The 22991-nt window shown below is 42.6% G+C and overlaps 3 protein-coding genes across 8 annotated transcripts; 2 read left to right on the top strand and 1 right to left on the bottom strand.

The window, feature by feature from the left end:
• The first annotated feature begins 564 nt into the window (after positions 1–564).
• Positions 565–7824, top strand: LOC117464398 (uncharacterized). The gene is made up of 5 exons (XM_034106811.2): positions 565–866; positions 4994–5092; positions 5595–5738; positions 6233–6281; positions 6488–7824. The coding sequence occupies exons 1-4, from the start codon at positions 785–787 to the stop codon at positions 6271–6273; spliced, it is 366 nt and encodes a 121-aa protein (XP_033962702.1). The 5' UTR covers positions 565–784; the 3' UTR covers positions 6274–6281; positions 6488–7824.
• Positions 7825–7890: 66 nt separating this feature from the next.
• Positions 7891–19229, bottom strand: znf646 (zinc finger protein 646). Of its 6 annotated transcripts, none has more exons than XM_071206721.1 (4): positions 17825–17969; positions 13812–16701; positions 12556–13635; positions 7891–11082 (listed from the first exon to the last, which is right to left on the bottom strand). In XM_071206721.1, the coding sequence occupies exons 2-4, from the start codon at positions 16484–16486 to the stop codon at positions 10980–10982; spliced, it is 3858 nt and encodes a 1285-aa protein (XP_071062822.1). In that variant the 5' UTR covers positions 16487–16701; positions 17825–17969; the 3' UTR covers positions 7891–10979. The 6 variants fall into 6 exon arrangements, with proteins under 6 accessions (XP_071062822.1, XP_071062820.1, XP_071062819.1 ...); XM_071206719.1 differs by lacking the exon at positions 17825–17969 and adding an exon at positions 19099–19229 and having other exon boundaries at positions 10989–12117; XM_071206718.1 differs by lacking the exon at positions 17825–17969 and adding an exon at positions 18761–18849 and having other exon boundaries at positions 10989–12117.
• On the top strand, positions 18821–22774 carry znf668 (zinc finger protein 668). Its single transcript, XM_034106784.2, has 2 exons — positions 18821–18904; positions 19471–22774. Exon 2 carries the CDS (start codon positions 19479–19481, stop codon positions 21429–21431), a length of 1953 nt encoding a protein of 650 aa, XP_033962675.1. The 5' UTR covers positions 18821–18904; positions 19471–19478; the 3' UTR covers positions 21432–22774.
• The last annotated feature ends 217 nt before the right edge of the window (positions 22775–22991 follow it).

Below are 22991 nucleotides of genomic sequence, written 5' to 3' on the forward strand. Positions count from 1 at the left end.
TGACGTACTTGTACTTTACTCAAGTATCACCATTTTTTGCTACTTTGTACTCCCATTACATTTCAGAGGAAAATGGTGTACTTTTACTCCACTACATTTCTTTAATACCTTTAGTTACTTAGCAGATTTTGTTTAATAATGTGAAATATAATAAACAATTAAATAAGAATACACCTGGAGTAAATCCACAAGCTACCCTGAAGAGTACAAGTAATTACAACTAGCTGCACTTTTATAACACTCTAATGCATCAATAATTATGATCAAAACACACAATATATTATTCTGAAATCTGCATAATTAGTACTTTTAATTTTGGTACTCTAAGCATATGTTGATGCGAATACTTTTCTATAGTAACATTTTGAATCCAGGACTTTTACTTGTAACAGAGTATTCCACTGGTACTTTTACTTAAGTACACTATCTGAATACCCTTGAGAAAATCCTTCGGGGTGTGTCCATACAAAAATGAAATTTTTGTATTTAAACTCTCATACTTGATGTGGTTTGATTGAAACTTTCACTAGAAGCAAATGGAGCTACACTGAGGAGTTTCCTGTGAGTGCGCAGAGAATCCGAGCAGTACAGTACATAGGAAATGAGTCATAGGAGTTGAACTGTTAGCGTGGGTGTGTGCGCTATTAAAACAAGGCTCAGACTCCTCCGGGTGACTCACTCTGATGCTCGCTTTTCCATGCTCAAAACCAGCTCGGATTGTTAATCAGATGAACTTTTCGGGAATCGTGTAGCCGACACCGAGCAGCTTTCCCCCGCAGACACCATGGCTTTAAACACCCTCTGCGCGCTCTGCGGACTTATTATAGCGGCTGGGACCAATTTCCATGGTGTGAGCGCACAGAAAAGTGAGTAAAATGCTGTTTTTATTCCAACAATGAGGAAACTTAAATGGCAACTTTGATTGATGTTGATGCATTTTCTTTGTTTCTCTATATGTGTTATTATTGCTTTGATTCCTTGTCTCTGTGAACATGGATTGTTGGTCTCTGGTGTGGTCTGCCTTTAATGGGGTCAGATAGTGGGTTTGCTTACAGAGCCGCTTCCTTTACCAGCTGCATTTCTCACCGGTTCCGCATTCCTATCGCCTTATTTCACCCCGTCCATCCGTGTCCCTGGGCGAAGAGGACATGGTGCACTGCCTGTGTCCACTTCTCTGAAATGTAACAATTTTTACTGTCTCAGAAACTCCCCTCCACAAAAAAAGAGAGCTTATGACTTTGTTTCCACCGCAGACTAAAGTTTGGATATCATCCCAAACTCAGTCTTGAATAATTTGAAGAGTTTGCACCATTTCCTCAGGCTTTAAACACATTTTAAGTCAAAAAGTCCTTAGTGTAGATCCTATCCGTGTGAAACCATCTCTACATCTGGACATCAGCTGTTGATCCACCCACCCCCTTCCAACTCATGACAAAACACAGCACCCCCACACCCAAAAACACCCTTTGTCAGGCTAGGTGCTGAGAATAAGCCAAGGTCTTCTGTCCGGGAACACAATAAATGGCTCCAAATGTGCCAGATTTCTAAGTGCTGCATCATAAGAAACTTTATTGAAATCTTACCCCCTGCTGCTAAAATACTATGCTGACTGGTGGGAACATGTTTAGTGGAATACTTCACGAGGAGTCACATTGTAGTAGAATCATTTCCTTCTTAACCTCAACATTGAGATTAAAATCAGAAATGTAATCAGCAGGTTGTATTTGAGAAACAAAAGCCTTGCTCCGGGTTAGGGTTAGACCGCGGAAGTCAACCAGCAGTCACGGTTCAGTTCCTCTTTGTGACCTTTTCAACCTAAGAGCAGGATCCAGCTGGACCTGCTGGGTGATGAATGGCTGCAGGAGAAACGCTTACAAGAACTGTGACACATTTGTCCTGTGACCACAGCTATAAAGTGAGTCAGCCCGGCTCTGCAGGCTGCGGAGGACTCCGGGGATCTGTGCACATGGCTCCAACATAACCACACACTCAGAGGTCAAAATGCCTCGAACATGACTTTTTTAACGGCGAGTGCCTTATGGTTTGCGGCTGTTTTATTAATGACTTGTCGACAGGTATGTGGTCCTGTGTAAGCAGCTGAAGAACTGGTAATGATAACTTGTAGGCTTCAGATCTCAGGCTCTTGGAAAACTGACATGTCCTCCCAGGAGGTTACCTCCATCCATGATGTTTGGGAACTCAAAAGAGAAAGAAAATGTAAATCGAACAACCAAAGGCTGAGCTATCCTTACTTTAAAGGGGCCGTATTTTGCAAATGTTCATGTTTATAATTGTATCTTGTGTCTCTACTGTGACATGTTTACATGCTTTAATGTTCAAAAAGCTCTTTATGTTTCTCTTACTGCCTGTACTGCAGCACCTCTTTTCACCCTCTGTCTGAAACCAGAGCCCTAGCCAATAGCAGCAAGAGTGTTACAAAGTGATGTCACTGTGTTTCCGAAGTAAACAAAGTAGTCCAATTTCAGGCAGAGGGGGGAGAGAAACTCCCTCTGGAGGGAACTTTGGTATTTTAGCCTTTGCAGACCATTTGTATTCACAAAAACCAGGACAACGCACTACAGGAAAGGGAAAACCCTAAAATCACAATGTGTCCTCTTTAAAACATGGGTTAAATTCCAAGAACCCTGGATCCTACGTTTCCCATAAGGCAACTTAACTGCATCTCTCGTTAAGTCCTCCTCGCCCTCCACTCCATACATCCAGTTAGTGAAGCAGGTTTCCTGTTCAAAAGCCCAATATGAGACAACCCTAGTGACATCACTTTGACATCATCAGGGATATTTGTTATTCAGGATTATTTATTTTACAAATCTCCCTCCGGAGACACGAAAGACGTCATTCATCTGTGTTCAGTGTCAGAGAGGCGCTCAACACGTGTCAAACATGAACTGTTCTTTCTTTCTGCTCTTCTCTGTCTTGAGTGACAATATACTTTATTATAGTATATATAGTATTTATTTAATACTAGTAAGTGCTACATCCTACGAACAAGCAGATCAACTAACCCGCACATTAAAAGCTATACTCTATGTGGCCAGGTGTTAAAAGAGGTGACCCACCAGCCTTATCTTGGGGTAGAAATCCATAAGAACCTGAAGTTTGGCCAACACATCGGCCAAACTGTAATACAGGCAAACCGTTCGCTCGGCTTCCTACGCCGGAACCTGCGACGCTGTCCCCAGAAACTGAAGGAGACAGCTTTTGTGGCCCTAGTACGTTCTAAACTAGAGTACGCCAGCTCGGTCTGGGACCCCTACACTGATAAAGACAGTGATGCCCTGGAATCAGTACAAAGAAGAGGTGCAAGATTCATTTTTGTAGATTATGAATGGGACAGCAGTGTCACAGAAATGTTCAAGCGGTTGAACTGGGTGGAATTAAGTGAAAGGTGGCGATTGGCTCGTTTGGTTCCCTTCTTCAAGATTGTCCATAACATCTCAGCCATCGATGCATCAATGTACCGAGAGCCAGTTAGAAGAAGTGCAACCCGCAAAGCCAATTCTTTGAACTTTGAGCACATTTTCGCAACTAGTGACACTCTTAAATACTCCTTCTTTCCGAGAACAATCAGAGAGTGGAACTTGCTACCAGAAGAAGCTGTCATCGCAGAAACCGTGGAGTGCTTCCGGCAAATTTTAAGAGAGATTTAGCGGGGATCATCCATCCCCCACTGAGCGTGGTACCTCTGGGTTCTGCTCAGTATTAATCCAGATCCCGATCCAGACCTTTTGTTCACTTGTTTCACGAGCTGGACTTTGTGTTGTTCAGTTTATTTGTCCTCAGTTTGACGTCATAGTCGATACTCTGTGTTATTGTGAATGTACTGACCACAGTCACCTTCACTTTCTTTTCATCTAGTTTTGCGTCAGACTCTTGACTGAGTGAGTTGTGGTATCGCTTTCAGTGGTGATTAAAGCAGCCAGTTCAAACATGACAGTTACTGCAAATGATGAATCAGTTCAGGCTCGGGTGGTTTCTTGTGAAACTATGGAGAATAAACAACAGTGTGACACAAAGAAAGATTCTTATCAATTGTATCTATTAAATACCGGTAGAGTATCCTTGTTAGGCTGTCACTGATTTATCATCTCTGGTATGGTTTCATTCTTACTTTAGGCTTAATTTGTTTTGCAACAATGTTTTGAAGAGGCTTTTGTCCAACTGATGACACTATATGAACTACTTTATGCATGACCTTGAGATAGTAATATGCCTCTTCACCAAATCCAGGAAGCAGCAGATAAAAGCACACATTATTAAAAAACTAAAACCGTTTCTTTACCATGCCATTGGTGTTAACTGTGTTTGCATATTCCGCCCTTATCACCTGGGAAGGCCAGCGTTTTAATTGTTCAGCTGTCTGACTGCTATTAAAGAGATGAAGCTTTCCATTGTGTCCTCCTCTCAGAGCTGAACCTCCAATGACTACTTTCTCACCGACATGTTCGTTTCTTCTCTGGAAGTCGCACGTAGTCGCAAAACAGTTCAAAGGAAGCACTCTGTGAAAACACATCCTGCTCTTCACACAGCACATACACCTGAAATGACTAAACCTCTGTCTTGCAATTGGGTTTACATCAGCGGTCTGACCCATAGGAATTTCCCACTTTCGTTGTATGAGAAGAAGAAAGCCACACATTTCATATAAGTCTCATGTCTTTCTGTATTAGCCAGGCTTCTGCAAGTCACCTGTTTATCATCATTTATTTTAACTTTATTCCAGAGTCAGGAAAGCTTTGGTTTGTTTCACAAATGTATCCTTCTGTGCCCCGATGTTTGATCAAAACTCTGCAAAGTGGTTGGTAAAACATGATAACGTTGCGTCTTGCTGCTCAAGGTCGTGCACCTGTTGCCCCTTTTTCCCGCCCCTGCCCCTGAGTCTGCCACTGCTACAAGTCATAAAATGTCACATCCTTAAGCAGTGTTATGTGTTCATAAATCATGAGACATTAACCCATTACCTTTTGTGCAGGTCAGTGTGGCAGCTCAGAGTTTTGGAACTCAGATTTGGACGTTTGTCTGTCGTGTTCGTCGTGCAAACAGTACCCGAAGACCCCGTCCTGCAACACATGTAAGACAGTGAATCAGTGAATGTAAATCACTTCCTGCCATGATTAACTGATGACACACACAAATAAATATTACTTCCCGCAAGCTGTCACACCTAACTGTTTAGTCATACAGTTTCAACCTCTGTAACAAGACACCCACAATATAACTTTACAGTTTTGATGCAAAAAAATTGTTTAATAATTGTATTTCCTGTATATATATGATATACATGTACAATGTACATAAGTATCCATTCAGTATGTATTTATCTGCAATATTTGTATAAGTTACAAGTAACACTTTACTTTTATTTGAACTTCATTTGTCATTGGTTAATAATGTTTTTCTACAATATTTATATGCACAACAGTCTATATGTACAGTATATATTATTCCACTTTTTTGTCCAGCTTTAACGTCTTTAAAGAAATTAAAGTCCAACACCTTGATTTGTTCACATTTGTGGCCAATACATTTTCTTTTAAGTGTTTGTAGTTTACGTTTTTTTGTTTAACCAACAGGTAAATCTGTTGACGAGACGTCTGACGTGTGGAAGCTCGCGGCCATCACCAGCTTCTCGGTGCTGGCGGTGGTTCTTGTCGGGGCGGCGCTGATTATCGGGGTCATGGTACATCGACGAAAGAACCACAAACGGCCTCTCCGTGGTGAGATTCCTTCAACTCCAAAACCTTAGCTTGATCGTAGATGAAGTACTAACACTTTTATGACATTTACAAGGGCCTCAGGTACAGGGGTTCAATTGGCCTGGGGCATGTCCGGGGCTAATTATGTATGTTGAAAAATATTGCAAAAGTCAAACATAGTATATCGTTAAAAATATTTTTGTTGAAAAGTTTGTTGAAAAAAAAAAGTCATAATATAGTATGATGAAAAAAGACGTTTTTTGATGGGAAAAAAACGACATAGTCGAAAATATCTTAACAAAAATGTCATATTATAGTTTGACTAAAATATCAGAAAAAAACTGGTCAAAGTCAGATTTTTTTTCATGGCTATTCGGTGTCGCGGTGATTATCGATTAATATCTCACTCGAGATATTAATCTCGAAAAAAAGTCATATGTTGAAAAGAGTCAAGAAAAGCAAATAATTTACTGCGATGGAATAATGCTAATGCTAATGTTTTTGATGTATCACAGAACCCATTGAAGAAACTGCGGGGCCACTTTACCAAGCTTAAACCATTCAGTAAGTACCATTCTCCCTTTGTCACTACAAGGATTAGACTATATGATAATTTGTTCACACTTCATTTGGTATAAAGTCAGATTTTAATGTAAAAGTAACGACTTTCAAACCTTGCAAGATCCGTATTGGGGTGACCCTCACCAGAGAATGCTATATGTTATAAGCTAAATCTACCTTAAATAATTCATCATCCTCTCCATCCACAGCCTCATCTTCCTCTGGAAACAGATGTGACAGAACCCAGGAGCGGCTGGTTCAGAGCCTGACGAGAAAACCTCTGGACCAAATACTCCGCAGGGTTTCTCTTCTTCAGAATCGGACCTTTTTTTATTTATTAGACGGTCGAGTGAAGAGCTGTGCTCAGTGTAGGCCCGTCAGAGACCACAGGAGCGCCTCTCACACCTCTGTAGGATAGCAACATTATAACAGTGGTATCAATCTCAGATATTGCGTGCCTTTCATATTCCACTCCTAGGTTTGGAAGACCTTTGTGGGTTTTACAGATGTTTGAAACTACAGACATTTCTTCAGAGATGCTTCACAAATCCTGTATTTTATGTAATGAATGTAACACAGCCATTCTGCGTGTTAGACAAGGTTTGATCATTTACCACAACAGCCTCTTAGAGATAAACATGTGAGATATTAAGAAGTACTGTCAGGCCCATTAAGGCCATTTGAATGTAGCTTCTAGGTGAAATGTATGTTGGCCTTGGTCCCTGCTCCTTTAGTCGTATTCAGTGATAAAGCTGTGTTTATTCACTGTTACTGCGTCTCCTGTGACCAACACAGACCCTTTATCGCGGGTTAATACAATGACGTCATGTCTGTTTTGATGTTACTAGGTTTTAGGAGATGATTTGTCACCAGAAGTCGCGCTTTTCTGTCCCGGCAGGAAGTTGGTAACACTAGACACACAATCCCAAACTGCAAACATGTGGGAATGTCGGGAGGAATGTACTGTAGTGAAGGAAATGACACCTACAGTGTTTCAGGAAGACCCGTATGCTTACTAACTCTGAACGGTTTCAGATCTAAAGATACATGTCATGTATCTGTTTGTAATTTCGTAGCCATTGAGCAAGAATCACGGTGGCCAAGGTTGTTGTTTTCCATTTCTTTTTTTAGTCTGCCATGTTTGTCGGTATGTTGTATTTTATGTGACTGACAAGGTTTCAGGTCGTGTTTTGGATCTGTCTGCTTGTGGGTGAACTGATGCCCTTTGGCAGCAAAATAAGGGAATCACTTCAAATACTCTTCTTTTAGATGTTTTATATTATTTATTTGTAAGTATCTTGCGGTGTTGTTTTGCATCAACTGCGAGTGACAAAGCACATTTTTAAAAAGGGACTCCAGTGAAGATTTTTGTTGAACTTCCACCAGGCCAGCCAACGATGATACTGAGCAATAACGAACACTTCCGGCTTCCTATTTCTAATTTCTGTATATACTGTACATGCACTGGCTTATTTTACTTAATGCTATCTTATAAACTGCTTTTTGTAACAAATGTATTTTCTAAATAAAACTGACAATTATATTACACCTCTTGTTGATATGGTAAAATGTACAATCACTATTAATGAGAAGAAAAAAGACACGAAACACATTAGATTTTCCAAGTCTTTTAATTCATTTCAACAATTTGCTTATATCCTAAACTAAGTTCTAACAAAGAAGTAAAAATCTACATTTTAGAGTGACAAAATAGTTATATAAATATGAATTAAATAGTGAGCAGACATTTTTGAGCAGTGAAAATCCAATAAATCAGAACATGTGGTATATGTTTTATTTAAATTACACAATAACTAATCCAGCAGTTTTCTTCTGCTGAGGGAAATCTGAATGAATCCAACCGATATTTTCCTCTAAATATTTACAGAGGTCTGAGATCCTAGTCACGTATGTTGAAAAAAAGTCAAAGGATAGTATGTCGAAAATACCAGAAAAAAACATCTTAAACATATCAGATAAGTCATAATACGTCAAAGAAAGTCAGTTAGTACATCATAAAAAAGGATTATATGGTCAAGAAATGTCATAGTATAATGCGACGGGGAAAAATAGTCATAGCATATATCATATCAAATAATATCATAAAGTCATAGTATATCATGTCGGAAAAAAGTAATCGTATAGTGCGACAAAAAAAAGAAAAGTAAAGAAAGTCAGATAAGTCATGGTTTAGTTTTCTTTTAATAAAGTCATATTATAGTTTGACTAAATATCATAAAAGAGTCAAAGTGGATTCAATGACAGAGAAGGGACCCGGTTTAGCTCCACAGATGGAGTTAAGCGTGTTTGAACTCAGGTGTGTCCTTTTACACGTATGCTACCATGGTGTATGAACATATGTTAGTTAGATAAATCCAAGTCATTTCAATTGATATTTGCAGAACTTTTGATAATGAAAAAACCCAAGATGGCGATTACTTTTTCAAGGCTAGTGTCAGTATACTGAATCTGATACAATGGTTAGACATGTACTCATGCACTGAAACAATAGTTTCAGCATATTGCTTAAATATTACGACCCGCAAACGTACTGAGGTGAATTACCGAAGGGCTGCATTTTTATTAACTTCCTGTCCTCCTTAGGCTACAAGTGTCTCATCTACAAATGTGCAAATATAACTCTAAAGACAAAACACATTTTATGGTGAAAACTGCTTCTGAAAACTACAAAAAAAAACTTTGAATGAACGCTTTATATTATTTCTTACAATTGATCTCTATTGTTACAGTGTATTCTCTACAAGTAAGCTGCATGAGGCATTACGGAGCAGTTGCTAGGTAGGCAGGGCTTTCCATGAGGTATTGCATACTTCTGACCAGTGCCACACAAACTCTTAACGCATGACATGTTAATATCTACGGCATAAAGAAAAATCTGATTTCATTTTGTTTCCAAGGAGTTCCTTTTTTGCTAGATTTCTGATCTGTGAACAGAAACCACTAAAGGACCAACAGGCTCGTTAGACAACCTCGCTAAAAAATATAAAAAAGAACCCAGAGAATAAATAATTGCACATGAACTGGACAGTGAAGATGGAAGTGGCTCGACCTTGTGAATCCATAAAGCCCTCGCAGTCTGTGGTAATATTTGGCCGATCGTTTGGCCACATGTGTTGTTTTTAAATGAATAGTCGTTGTGTTTTATTCATAAAAAGGGAAAAATACAAAAAGGAACCACTTCCACCTCACTGCTGCAATACATTAAGATGTTTTGACTGTGGCTGAGGAGATTTACAAATCAGAAAATGGATATAAATGATGTAACGGACAATAAAAAAACCTGTATTAGTTTACAGAAGGGCTGGGCAATACACTGATATTATTGTGATACGAAACTGGATATCGTTACATTTTGGAGATCATTACATCGATTAGGGCTGCACGATATATCGCGTCGTGACGATAATCGCGTTATGTGCGATATTCACATCGCAGGACGTGCGATATTAAGTAGGCAAATGACCTCAAACACGTTACAATTCTTTTGCAGCTTGCTACTAAAGGAAAACTCCCGCGGCTCTCATGTCAGGGGTACTTGAGTGAGTGACGCAGCAAACCACCAATCACAACCATTCTTGATCAGATCCCAGCAGGCTAACCGAGCTAGCTCAGCTTGTTGCTCTGATAACTTCAGATCCAGAAGTCTGTGACTAAAATCCCTCATCCGGTTAAATATCGTAAAAAAAAAAAAACTTGTCTTTTCTTCAATTAAAAAAGATCGCAGTGTCCCTAACATCGATAGTTTTTTATCATAAGTTTAATTCCATTATTTGCCTTTACTGTATTATTGGTTATCAAATTTTTTTATTGTGTAATCTAGACACAAATATCCATGTCAAGGTATTCACTTACAAATATTGTGATTTTCTCTGTATCGCTCGGCCCTGGTTTACAGTTAACAAGAAATATACCAAGAGGAGGTTTGTTAAAATTATACTGCTACACTTTACTTGACATTTTAGGCACTGGCACTTCAACATTACTGATGTTTCTCAGAGGATTGAGACGGACTATAACGGGTGAGCATGCACTACACGTGCATCTGCAGCTAACTGTTGCAGTGACGAACGTCTGAGTTGAAATGGCACGTGGAAAGAAACTGCTCAGTTGTGAACCTGATTATGTACAACGTTTAACACGTCAGGTGAGCTCCTTTTGAAGGTTTACCCTGAGTGCAGCCAATGACGCCTGGCTCATTCATTCCTGCTTGCTGTAACTGAGAACTAAATACAAATCGACTGATGGCGTTCCTTAAAGGCTACATGAGTTTTAGAAGACAGATTTTTTTTTTTTTTTACAACATTCATAAAAAAGCAATTCTGGTCAAATATGCACATAACAGGAATAAATTAATAAAAACATCATTTTTTTGTAAGCATACTATGTCACTTGACGTGACTATTATTAGCAGTACGACTATTTACTTGATAATGTGATTTGAGAAAATCACTTTGCCACTGCCCTTCGGACACGCCCAGAGGTATTTGACTTACAACAGGCTTGCCATTTTTGAAATCCAAAAAGGAAAGTGAGCAGTCCTTTTGGCAGCTAACAAAAGGAGTCAGAGATAAATATAATATGTATTACTTTGTTTCCTAAGGAACATTCAGAGGCACTGAACACAATTAAACATAGCAAGAGAAGATAGTACTGTCTTTCAGAAACATGTTGTCAGTTTCCTCACATGGACCTGGGCTGCACTTTTCTGATCACTTTGGTTGGTTTGTCATTGAGGAATGAGCCGCGACTTATATTATCATCAGCCATCGTGTATTCTGGTATCCTGTTGATCAAAGAAAACATTCAGTCCCAATCAGAAGCTGACCAGTAAACCCTGTGGAGGACTCGAGTCACCAGGAGGTAAGACAGCAATGAAATGTCTTCAACGAAAGCTTCGGAAATAAAAATACAATTACTGATAGAGGGATGAATAACAGATAAATAAGAGGGCTGCCTATCCTCGTCTCTTGTGCGCTCGGGAATCTGCTTTCAAAGGAAAGATCCCATGTCCAAGTCCATAAACGCGTTAGCATCCATGCTAAAAGGCGCGTCGTAGCTCTGGGAGTTCTGGTGCAGCTTCTGATGGTGCCGCAGGTTGGACTTGCTGGAAAAGCTCTTGTCGCACTGCAGGCAGGCGAAAGGCTTCTCTTTGGTGTGGATCCGGCGGTGGCATATGAGCTGAGTGGACACTCGGAAAGCCTTGCCACACTCCAGACACTGGTAGCGCTTCGGCTCCGTGTGAATGCGCCGGTGGTTCTTGAGGGCCATCAGGTTGGTGAACTCCTTCTGGCAGACGGAGCAGAAGTAGGAGCCCGTCTTGTGGCTGTTCTTGTGGTTCAGGAGGGAGCCGGCGTGGCGGTAGGTGCGGCCGCAATGATCGCAGACGTGGCTCTTCTCCTCCGCCTCGTTGCTCTTCTCTGAATCAGCGATGCTCTCTGGAATATGGGAGAGAGGGGGAGGAACCGGCTTGAGCATCCCGCCCATCCCCGTGGTTTGATCTATTCCTGAGTCCCAGCCAATGTCGTCTACGGGTTGTTCCCCGCTGTGTTGGTAGGGGTCCTGAGCCCCCTGGTGCTGCAGGTAGCTGGACGCTGGCTTGGAGTGCACCTCCATGTGGCTCTGCAGGTGAGCCAGCTGACAGAAGGTCTTGCCGCACTCGGGGCAGCAGTGCCGCCTCATCTGGGAGTGAATCTGTAGAGTGAGAGGGTCAGGAAATGTCTGCAGACACAAGGAACAGTGGTGCAGGCTTTCGGAGTGTGTCTTTTTATGGTTGAGGAGGGAGCCAGCGTGGCGGTAGGAGCGCCCACACAAGTCACACCTGCAGCAGGAATACGTTCATATTCAATGCCTGGCATTACACTGTACCCCAGATCATTAGACACAACACTGAACTCTTTGTTAGCTAGCCTGAATGATTACTTGAGCTTTAACAAATATCTTTTTTTTCCATTCAAAGCTTTCGAGGTTTCCAAATGAATTGTATATTTCTCACGCTTAACAGAATGTGGGAGAACCACAAATATTTCATTTGACTCATAATAATACGTATGACTAAGTTCATCAATACAGGATTTTTTAAGCTGATACTGTTGCGTACAGTTGGCTGATATTTGTTTCTAACATTAAACAAGTAAAAAAAAGTATTGCTAATGATTGTTTTAATTTATTTTTAAAAAGATTAACAACCAATACATGTGACTGGGACATCGTAGAGATTTATAAAACCTTTGAGTGTTTATTTTTGACAGTTACTCACATGAAGCACTTGTCTCCGCGCTCGGTCTGCTGCACCCCGGCTCTCGGGGCGTTCTCCTGCCCGCGGCGGCAGTGGTGCCTCTTCAGGCCGGACCGGCCCTGGAAGCTCTTCCCGCACGCAGAGCACCTGAAGTGACTGGCCGCCCGGCTGTGGATCCTCTGGTGGTTGTGCAGGATACTGGCGAGGCGGAAGGCCTTTCCACACGTCAGACACACGTACTTCTTCTTCTGCGTGTGGATGCGCGTGTGATTGCGTAGCGCCATGGGGTTGGTGAAGGGCTTGGAGCAGAAGGTGCAGCTGAAGTGTCCGGTCTTGTGTGTGTTTTTGTGGTTCAGGAGGGAGCCTGCGTGGCGGTAGCTGCGATTACATATCATGCACTTGAAAGGCCGCTCCTCTTTAATCCGAGTCACACTTGTTTGTGCCTCACTTCTGCCTGGTGGGGCATCACAGGCGTGGGTAGTGAGCTTGTCAACAGAAACAAAGGCCTTCTTACACTCCTTACACTTAAAGGCTCTCGGTTTGAGGACCTTCTTGACTCCGGCCTTCTCCTTTCTGAGGTCCGCACAAACGTGGGCCAATAGCTGCTTCTTTCCCCGAAACCCTTTCCCACAGTTTTGGCAAGAATGCTTTTTCAATGCAAAGTGGGTGCGCATGTGGTTCTTCATCGCTAGCTGATTGGGGTAATTGTTATTACAAACGGAACAGTAGTATTCGCCTGTTTTATGGGAGTTTTTGTGGTTAACCAGACTTCCTGCGTGGCGATACGTACGGCCACACTGATCACAGGCGAAAGGCCGTTGGTCAGCCGTGTTCTCAGACTTGATGGAGCTCTCACACTTTGTTTGCTCCATCTTCCCTTCAAGTACTTGCTTGCGGCGTCGAGTGGAGGGGAAAGCCTGATTGGTGTTTGGAGTTAAGGACTGCATTCCTCCATCTGGCCGGGTGCCATTCATCTCCATGAGGGCCTGGATCTGGTTGTTTAGGTCTTGGATTTTGGCTTGGTTCTCCTTGTGCCTTTTCAGGTGGTTTATTAACTGCTTCTGAATTTTGAAAGCTTTGCCACACTCATTGCAAGAATGCCTGGGGGAAGAGACAAGGCATAGGGGTAATCTGTGTTTGCAAAAGGGTTAGAACAACCGCCTTAAAGTCACAAAACAAAAATGGTTTAACATTTAAATCACAATTTCCAACTAGCATTAAGATAAGTGACACATATGAGAATTAGACATGTTTGAATGGTGTGCACCTGTACTGACCTCTTTTTATCAAAGTGAGACCGTTGATGGTTCTTGAGGGCCAACAAGTTGTAGAAGCGCTTCTGGCAGACGAGGCACCTGAACACACCGGTTTTGTGGGACTTCTTGTGGTTAAGGAGGGAGCCGGCGTGTCTGTATGAACGCCCACACTGATCACACTTGTACTGCCGATCTTCAGTATCAAAAGTCTCTTTGTCATCGGTCGTGTGATCAGGCTGGGAGACATCATTCCCTTCCATTTCCTGTTCAGTATGAGTCGACTTCTCTGTCCTCTCCGTGGAGCAGCCATGGTTCGTAAGATGATGGAAGCTGATGCAGAAGATGCCGCAGCTGCCACAGATACTCTGTACATCCTCCTTGGCTTCAGACACACCGCTCTTGTTCACGTGTAACTGATTAACACTGTCCACTTGCTCTTTGTCGTGTAGAAGCTGATGAGTGGTCAAGTCTTGACTGTTGGCGAAACTCTCCCCACATGTGCTACAGATCATCATCTCCTCAGCCTCCTCGTCTTTCACCTCTTCATGGGAGGACATAGAGGAAGGTCCAGAGCTTGCAGGAGTGCCATGGGACTGTGTGTGTCCTCGGAGATGGCTCCTAAGAGCCCTCATGCTGGTGTAGCTGTTTCCGCATAAAGAACACTGACAAAGATCTCCATCTTCCTCATCCTCATCAGCGTTATCCCCTTCTCCGCAACTATTAATGTGATCACTTCTTATTTCCTCATGGAAGTTTTGTTCAAAGTAACTTTGGTCGTGGTTACCATTCAGACCTTGGAAGTCTACATCACTCCCTGGAATTTGAACATCATTACTGTCCTGGAAATGTACAACACTATCATAGTCACTGCTCGTAGTGTCATGCTGCTGCTGTAGCAGTGGGCAAACGTGCGACTTAATCCCTGCAATGTCTGCGAATGTCTCACTGCAGTCTGCACACATGTGCCTCTGCGTCAGGTGGTCATTGTGAGGTAGATGCATAGCCATATCGTCGGGGAAATCCGGATTGAACTCCTCATGGTACAAAGCTCCATTGCTGTCTTCCAATCCATCCTCCTGATTCATATCAACTAGAGGGAAGATGCCATCCTCCTCCTCCTTCTTCTCCTCCTCCTCTTCTTCTTCCTCTTCCCCTTCCTCCTCCCCTTCTTCCTCTTCCCCCTCCTCCTCCTCCTCCTCCCCTTCTTCCTCTTCCCCCTCCTCTTGAGCGGAGAAGCCCTGTTGGTTATCCAGAGTCAGAGGCTCTGAGGAGAGCCAGTCTCCGTCAGCGTCGAAGCCGAACGAAGACGACTGACCTTTGTGGACACGGAGGTGACTTTTGAGGGCGGCCAGGTGAGGGAAGCTCTTTTCGCAGATGGAACATTTGTAAATCCCGACCTGATGTGACCTTTTGTGGTTGATGAGGCTCCCAGAGTGCCTGTAGCTTTTGCTGCAGATTTGACACTTGAAGGGGCGCTCAGCAGATTCTCCAGTTGAACTCTCTTCCATTGCAGTTGCACTGTCAGTGTCAAGCGTCAGGAGAGGATTGAGAATACTTGTGTCAATGATTGAGGGTTCTCCCTGAGTGCTATTGGAAGGTGGTGTCTGATTGTTGGAGCAGTCCGAGTACATCTGACCGTTACTTCTAATCTGTTCTAGGGGCTGATCAAACCCTCCATGTTTATCTAGTGATGATACTGAGGGAACGTTATTAATAGGAGATGCATACAAATTTGACTCGGGCGAGGCAATACTGTTTTCATAGGACATATTGTGATTCTCGGACAAGGTATCTTGAAGCCCAAATGACAGTGAAGAAGAGTTATGCATTTGGATGTGTTCCTGGAACTCTTCATCATTGGGGAATAGAACCTGACATAAATGGCAAAAGTTTACTGGAGCATCCTGGCTCTGGGGTGAAAACTGGTCCAGTGGTGCCGCAGTGTATGACCTCCCCACTGAATCTGGTTCCGTCCCGCTTCTCGTCTTGTGAGATCTCTGGTGGCTGTAGAGGGCAGCCATGTTATTGAACAGTTTGCAACACACTGTGCACTCAAACTTTCCCACTTGGTGAGTCTTTTTATGATTGGTCAGGCTTCGATGATGTATGTATGATTTGTCACACAGGTCACATCTGAAAGGCCGATCTGCTGCATCATCAGACAATTCAGATTGTGCGTTATAAACAACATCCGTCTTGTACTCAGCTGGGCTATTTTCTGTAGAAATCCCAACACCAGCCTCAATGGGGTGATCATTTTCTATTTCATCATCTTCAGGTATGGGAGACTCCATGTCTACCTTCCTATACGAGCGGTCCTTTACTCGCCTGGTAAGATGAACCCTCTCATGTGTGGATAGCTGTGATGCCAGACGAAAAGATTTTTCGCATTGGTCACAGGAGTACTTTTTCTGATAGTTGTGACTCCGGAGATGACTCTTCAGGGCCAGAGAGTTGGAGTTTTCTTTACCGCAGATGTTACATTGAAAAGAACCCACTTCGTGTGTCTTTTTGTGGTTAGCTAGGCTACCAGCATGTCTATAACCACGTCCACATTCATCACATTTAAATTTGCGATCTTCCTCTTGTTGAAGGTGGGCATCCGTGTGCTCAAGCAGACTGGGCATGTTGGGACATACAATGTCGCATTGTTTGCATGGAAAACTTGTTGTCCTGCCAGGGTCTTGCACCGCCATTACAAGATGGCGTTTCAAATAAGTGCACTCGACACACACTGCATGAATATTCAAGAGGGAAATGCATCAGATGCATCAGATGCCTTTATCGTCCTTATACGCAGAAGGTAGGTATGTGAGTAAGGTCCAAGTGTCATGGGAGGGAAAACAGCAGAGGTCGTTGAGAACCAGTTCTACCCAATCAGGATTGGCTTGAATTCAGGAGAAGCAGGTAGCTGTTGTGGAAAGAAGGAGTGACAATTAGAGCAGTTGTGTATACGTAAACAATAGTATTCAGTCGTATGCATTGAGTTATGTATACATTAAAGAGAGCTACAAATAACCTACAATCCAATTATACATGTAAATACACAAAGATGTAAAGGTTTATTCCTCAAACAATTCTTCTATGCAAATTTAGATTTTAACCATGTCAGTTAAGAAGCTACATTGAACAACTACTAATGTGTATGCTTCAAAAGAGTTTGAACCCTTATTTAAACCTATAAAAGTAAATTCATCTTTTGAAAAGCCAGCCACAGTAAGGTAATGTTTCATATGTAAAAGAACAATTGCATTTTCTACAGAACTACCCACTACAATGTGTCCTACCCCTTCATTTGCATTGATTAAGCATCTTAATATTACATAGTAACTTGTCCACTATAAAGGACACTGTTACAATTTGGTAACAATTATCAAAATAAAGCATCCTTTCTTTGTTTCAAGTTGTCCTTATTTATACCCTTTTTTCTAACCATTACAATCAATACTTTAAATAGAGTTTATTAAAAAAAAAGTTTTAAATTATCCACTGGTTAAACCATATATTTCCAACTGAAGAAAAAATAATGATAACGTGTATTAACATGCTGAACAAACAGGAATAAGAACAAGAAAAAGCAAGGTATGTGATAAAGTGTAATAAAGATGCCATACAATATAATGGGTTACAGAGTCGGCAGAAGGTAACCAGCCTCATGGTAAAATACTTAGTAAATTAAATGTAGTTAGCTAGAAACGGTAACCATGTTTAGCTATATCTCTGCAGTAGCAAGCTACTGACCTAGCTATGACAATAAACCGGGAAACGCCTATCTCTACTGATTTATTACCACAACAAACACCACACATTTTCTGTTGCATTGTTAACAACATCTGAATAATAAAGTCATTGTTATTTTACTATACAGAGCAGAAAGGCATGTTAACTATGATTAAATTCGTGTAAACCGTTGGCAAACGTTAGCCCGCTACCAACTAGCATCATCGAGGCTAGCTAAACAAACATTGCACCAAAAAGCCAAGTCGTTTTAAAAACCGGAATCACAGCGTGGACAAAAGCGACAGATTACATACCTAAATAAGGGCTGGTTCAACGCTAGCCTCCGAAGATATTACTTAATTCATCCATTTGAAAATAGCGTTATTTTTGTGTTAAAGGGCAACCCCGTTTTTTCCAATTGTCTTTTCTTCTCCCATCACCATTTCCACATTGCTCTTGTTGCTAAGGAACAGGAAATGTGCAGCAGAGAAATACTTCCCCCTCGAAATGTGACCAGAGGGGCTCAGCGTTAAAGTAACCCCACATTCAACTTAAATAGAAACATGTCTATCACACTGAAGTAAGTGAAGTAAAGTAACTACATTTACGTACTTTACTTTAGTTAGGTATTTAAATGTGTTGCTACTTTGTACTTCTACCCCACTACAATTCAGAGGTGAATCGTTTACTTGTATTTACTCCACATTTATTTATTACAATTTAGTTACTCTACAGATGTAATATTAAATGCGACTTTAGTTACACCTGGAGCAACTTCCACATATAACTAACTAACTAACTATAGCTAACATATACACAGTAATTAAATAAGCTGCTACTTGACTAGCTTTGATAAACATCAATTCATCAATAGTTATAATCAAAACATAAAATAAATATTCTGAAGATAGGCTGATCTGCATTATCACTTTTGGCACTTTAAGTACATGTTGATGCTAGTACTTTTAAATAAGTACATCATCTTAGTACTCATTCCACCACTGATGCTGTTTTTTGTGAAACAGTTTAAGCTCATCTCAGTTCCTGACAGCCAATGTAGGTTAGCCTACGTAGCTAAAGCTGCCATTGACTTTATATTAAAAAATAATATGTGGCATTCATGTTTCCAATATGAAATGAAACCCAGTGGCTTCATTCTTTCTACCGTGAATTATCAAGGGGTTTCTGATACATTTATATGCCTTATCTTGATATTTATTTACCGTTAAACGCATTAAATTGTTACACACTTGGCTTGCTGAGAGCTTTCGTCATCATGGTCCTAGAGCCGTCCCCGCCCTGCAGACAGTCAATCCCCGAGACTCACAGTAAAAGCAGCCGTGCACCGAGACGCTTTTCCGGGCACTCGATCAGCTATTAATGCCCTGATCCAGGTAAGGAAGACCTTTTATTTTTCTCAAGCACACACGATGCAAAAAAGGCGGCTTAATGTTAGCAAAATCCATCCCGCATAACCATGATGATGACGACACTGTGGAGAGAATTGCTGCAGCCGGTCCTAAAGCCAGCCATTTTGAGTGTGTTAAAGTCTTTAGCGAAAGAGAGCTAAGCGAACATGAATACGTACTTATCGTATCCGGTTGTTAACAACGTCGCACTGACTCGTGATCTTTGATCCTCTCGTGGGGTCGGGCACATGTCAGTCATGCAGACAGTGTGATCTGTGTCATTGCATCGCCGACTTCCTCTGGCATCAAAGCGGTTAGCTTATTGTCCCTGAGGTCCTAATGCCAGCCATTTTGTGATTAAATGCACGCCCACATATTTGTGTTATTATGTTATTATTCGGATTATTTTATGGTCCCCTTTCACAGAAAATCAGCTATTATAAATCATATCTGTCATAGGAATGTGATGTCTATGGGACAACCACCTTATCCTCTTATGCTGCTAATGATCTGTTTATTTACATAACTAATACACATTTATTTCTCTGCAGTTATAAAGATGGCTTCTCCTCAGCCGGGCAGCCCCCCTCTCGCAGAGCAGCACACCCCTCCTGCACAGGACGAAGACAGCCAACAAGATGAAGAGCTGGTGAAAGATCAGCCTGCGAAAAAACGTGGCAGAGGCAGGCCTCCAAAATCCAAACCTTCCTTCAAATGCTCTGCATGCACAGAGGCTTTCAGGAGTCTGTCGGCGTTGCGGAGCCACAAGCTTTCGGCACATGTAAAGGACGGCCAGCCGCAACACTTGTGCTCTCAGTGTACGAAAAAATTCTCGAGCAAGGCTCAACTTTCAAAGCACGAGCGCACTCACTCGGCCCAGCGTCCCTTTCAGTGTCCCGACTGTCACAAGGCTTACAAGACTCCCACAGAGCTACGCAACCATAGCCGCTCTCACACTGGGGAGAAGCCATTCGTATGCACAGAGTGTGGTAAGGCCTTTATGCAAGCTATATGCCTGAGGATCCACATGACACAGCACAGCGGGGAGCGTCCTTACTCCTGCCGTCAGTGCTCAAAGAGCTACCCCACCCTGTCTAAATTGAAGGTGCATATGCGCTCTCACACAGGAGAAAAGCCATACTTCTGTGCTGAGTGTGGCAAGAGTTTCGCAGATCCCTCTGTGTTCCGAAAACACAGAAGGAACCACCAAGGCCATCGGCCGTACGCCTGTGATGAGTGCGGGAAAACGTACACAGAGCTGAAGGACCTGAAGAACCATGAGCGCTCGCACACTGGAGAGAAACCCTTCCTGTGCTCAGACTGTGGTAAAGCTTTCTCCCGCTCCTCCTCTCTGGCCTGCCATCAGCGCATCCACTCCCAGAACAAGCCCTATCAGTGTGAGCAGTGTGGCAAAGGCTTCACCCAGCTCTCCTCCTACCAGTCTCACCTCCGCACGCACTCTGGAGAGAAACCCTTCCTCTGCCCGCAGTGTGGCAAGATGTTTTCCGACCCCTCCAGTTTCCGGCGTCACCAACGGGCCCACTTGGGTTTCAAGCCGTACCCCTGCGATAAATGCACCAAGAGGTTCAGGCAGCCGGCCGATCTGGCCGTGCACGAGCGCGTCCACTCTGGAGAGCGTCCTTACAAATGCCAGAGCTGCGACAAGGCCTTCGTAGCGTCCTGGGATCTGCGGCGCCACATGCTCGTCCACACGGGGCTTCGGCCCTTTTCCTGCACAGAGTGTGACAAGTCATTCGCAGAGCGCTCCAGCCTCAACAAGCACCGGCGTGTGCACTCTGGGGAGAGGCCGTTCAAATGTGAGGAGTGTCTGAAGTCCTTTGTGGTTTCCTCCAGCCTGCGCAAACATGAGAGGACTCACCTAGCTGAGCATGCTGAGCAGCAACAACAACAAGAAGAACAGCAACAAGAGACAGAGGCCGGGTCAGCGTCAGGCTTCACTGCCCACACAACTCTCCCTCAGTTCTCCTGCACTCACTGCGATGCTACGTTTGGCAGCTGGGAGGAAGTCCAGGCGCATGAGAATCTCCACTCGATTGATTCTACACCGCTGACTGTTGCCAAAATCGTGCCAATGGGCTTGCATGTCTGTGAGAGCTGCCAGGCAGAGTTTGCACAGCTGGCAGACCTGCAGGAGCACGAGAAGCAGCATCCGAAGCCGAGACCTCACGTCTGCGACAGCTGCGGCAAAGGCTTCCTCAACAAATCTGGCCTGCGTAAACACCAGAAGATCCACTCCACCAGCAAGCCCCACAGCTGCCCGCACTGTGGCAAAGCGTTCCTGTTCATTGCCTACCTTCGCAAGCACTTACGGACTCATGCAGACGCCCCCCCGGCCCCCACACAGCTCAGTGACATAAACATTATCCACACCGACCCGCTTCCTTCTCCTCCTCCCAGTGAGGTTCCCTCCTCCACTGTGGAACCCAGCGTCATTTCCCTGACCGTTCCCGTGACCGTACCTGTGACGGCTTTACAGACTCTGCCGGAGTAGTTAGTCAAAGAAGAGGGCCATTAAACTTTTATTTGACTGTTTAGGAATCTTTATTACATTCATATTTATCCAGTGGCCTTAAATCGTTTTAGATGACAGGTCTAATTAAGTGTTATTTCTCAAAAAACCTCATTAAAGTCTACTTCATGTAAATTGCCACAGTTTTGTTTTATCATGATATTGGAAATATGATTGTGTTTTAAAATATATATATAATTCACTACTATGACATTATCTAATCTGTTGTAATCTCCTCATAAATTGTGACAAACATGTATGCTGATCACTTAAGATGTTGTGATTTCAGGTAAATGTCTTTTCTAATCATTTTAAAGCCTGTGTTCAATTCCTTGAATTCACATGTTGAGTTGGAAAAAATAATTTGTAACTGTTTTACTTTGTAAATATCAAACTAATAATACAAGAATTGTCAAGTAAAAAAAAGAAAGAAGAAAGTCGGTTTTTATACCAATTACAAATGTGTACAAAGATTAAAAGAACACATTTACTGAAGACACTGACATTTCATGCACCTTTTAAAAGCAAAAGCGTAGTTTTCCATTAGCGGCTGCAGCTATAGAAGGTGAGCTCTTGCTCCACTCTTTATTTCCATCATTGACACCTTTGACACCTGGAAGTACATTAAGCAACACTTCAATCCATATGTGCAATCTGTCCATTTGCTGTGACATTTGTGAATGCTAAAATGAACATGCTTAATGCATCCGTGTTTCCTTTGTGTTCCTGCTCTGCGACCTACATCCCATCAATAAACGTATTTCACCATGCAGCGAGCACGAGAAGCAGCATCCGAAGCCGAGACCTCACGTCTGCGACAGCTGCGGCAAAGGCTTCCTCAACAAATCTGGCCTGCGTAAACACCAGAAGATCCACTCCACCAGCAAGCCCCACAGCTGCCCGCACTGTGGCAAAGCGTTCCTGTTCATTGCCTACCTTCGCAAGCACTTACGGACTCATGCAGACGCCCCCCCGGCCCCCACACAGCTCAGTGACATAAACATTATCCACACCGACCCGCTTCCTTCTCCTCCTCCCAGTGAGGTTCCCTCCTCCACTGTGGAACCCAGCGTCATTTCCCTGACCGTTCCCGTGACCGTACCTGTGACGGCTTTACAGACTCTGCCGGAGTAGTTAGTCAAAGAAGAGGGCCATTAAACTTTTATTTGACTGTTTAGGAATCTTTATTACATTCATATTTATCCAGTGGCCTTAAATCGTTTTAGATGACAGGTCTAATTAAGTGTTATTTCTCAAAAAACCTCATTAAAGTCTACTTCATGTAAATTGCCACAGTTTTGTTTTATCATGATATTGGAAATATGATTGTGTTTTAATATATATATATAATTCACTACTATGACATTATCTAATCTGTTGTAATCTCCTCATAAATTGTGACAAACATGTATGCTGATCACTTAAGATGTTGTGATTTCAGGTAAATGTCTTTTCTAATCCTTTTAAAGCCTGTGTTCAATTCCTTGAATTCACATGTTGAGTTGGAAAACATAATTTGTAACTGTTTTACTTTGTAAATAT

The sequence above is a fragment of the Pseudochaenichthys georgianus genome, chromosome 19, assembly GCF_902827115.2.
Source record: "Pseudochaenichthys georgianus chromosome 19, fPseGeo1.2, whole genome shotgun sequence".
Lineage (NCBI taxonomy): Eukaryota > Metazoa > Chordata > Actinopteri > Perciformes > Channichthyidae > Pseudochaenichthys > Pseudochaenichthys georgianus.

Bases quoted from the DNA above. Each gene is read 5' to 3' on its own strand.
- LOC117464398 (XM_034106811.2), top strand. From the start codon at position 785: ATGGCTTTAAACACCCTCTGCGCGCTCTGCGGACTTATTATAGCGGCT. The intron at 867-4,993 runs GTGAGTAAAATG...CCTTTTGTGCAG, and splicing joins TGGTGTGAGCGCACAGAAAA to GTCAGTGTGGCAGCTCAGAG. The intron at 5,739-6,232 runs GTGAGATTCCTT...GATGTATCACAG, and splicing joins CCACAAACGGCCTCTCCGTG to AACCCATTGAAGAAACTGCG.
- znf646 (XM_071206719.1), bottom strand. From the start codon at position 16,486: ATGGCGGTGCAAGACCCTGGCAGGACAACAAGTTTTCCATGCAAACAA. The intron at 13,636-13,811 runs GTCAGTACAGGT...CTCTTCCCCCAG, and splicing joins TCTCACTTTGATAAAAAGAG to GCATTCTTGCAATGAGTGTG. The intron at 12,118-12,555 runs GTGAGTAACTGT...TTCCTGCTGCAG, and splicing joins CGCGGAGACAAGTGCTTCAT to GTGTGACTTGTGTGGGCGCT.
- znf668 (XM_034106784.2), top strand. From the start codon at position 19,479: ATGGCTTCTCCTCAGCCGGGCAGCCCCCCTCTCGCAGAGCAGCACACC.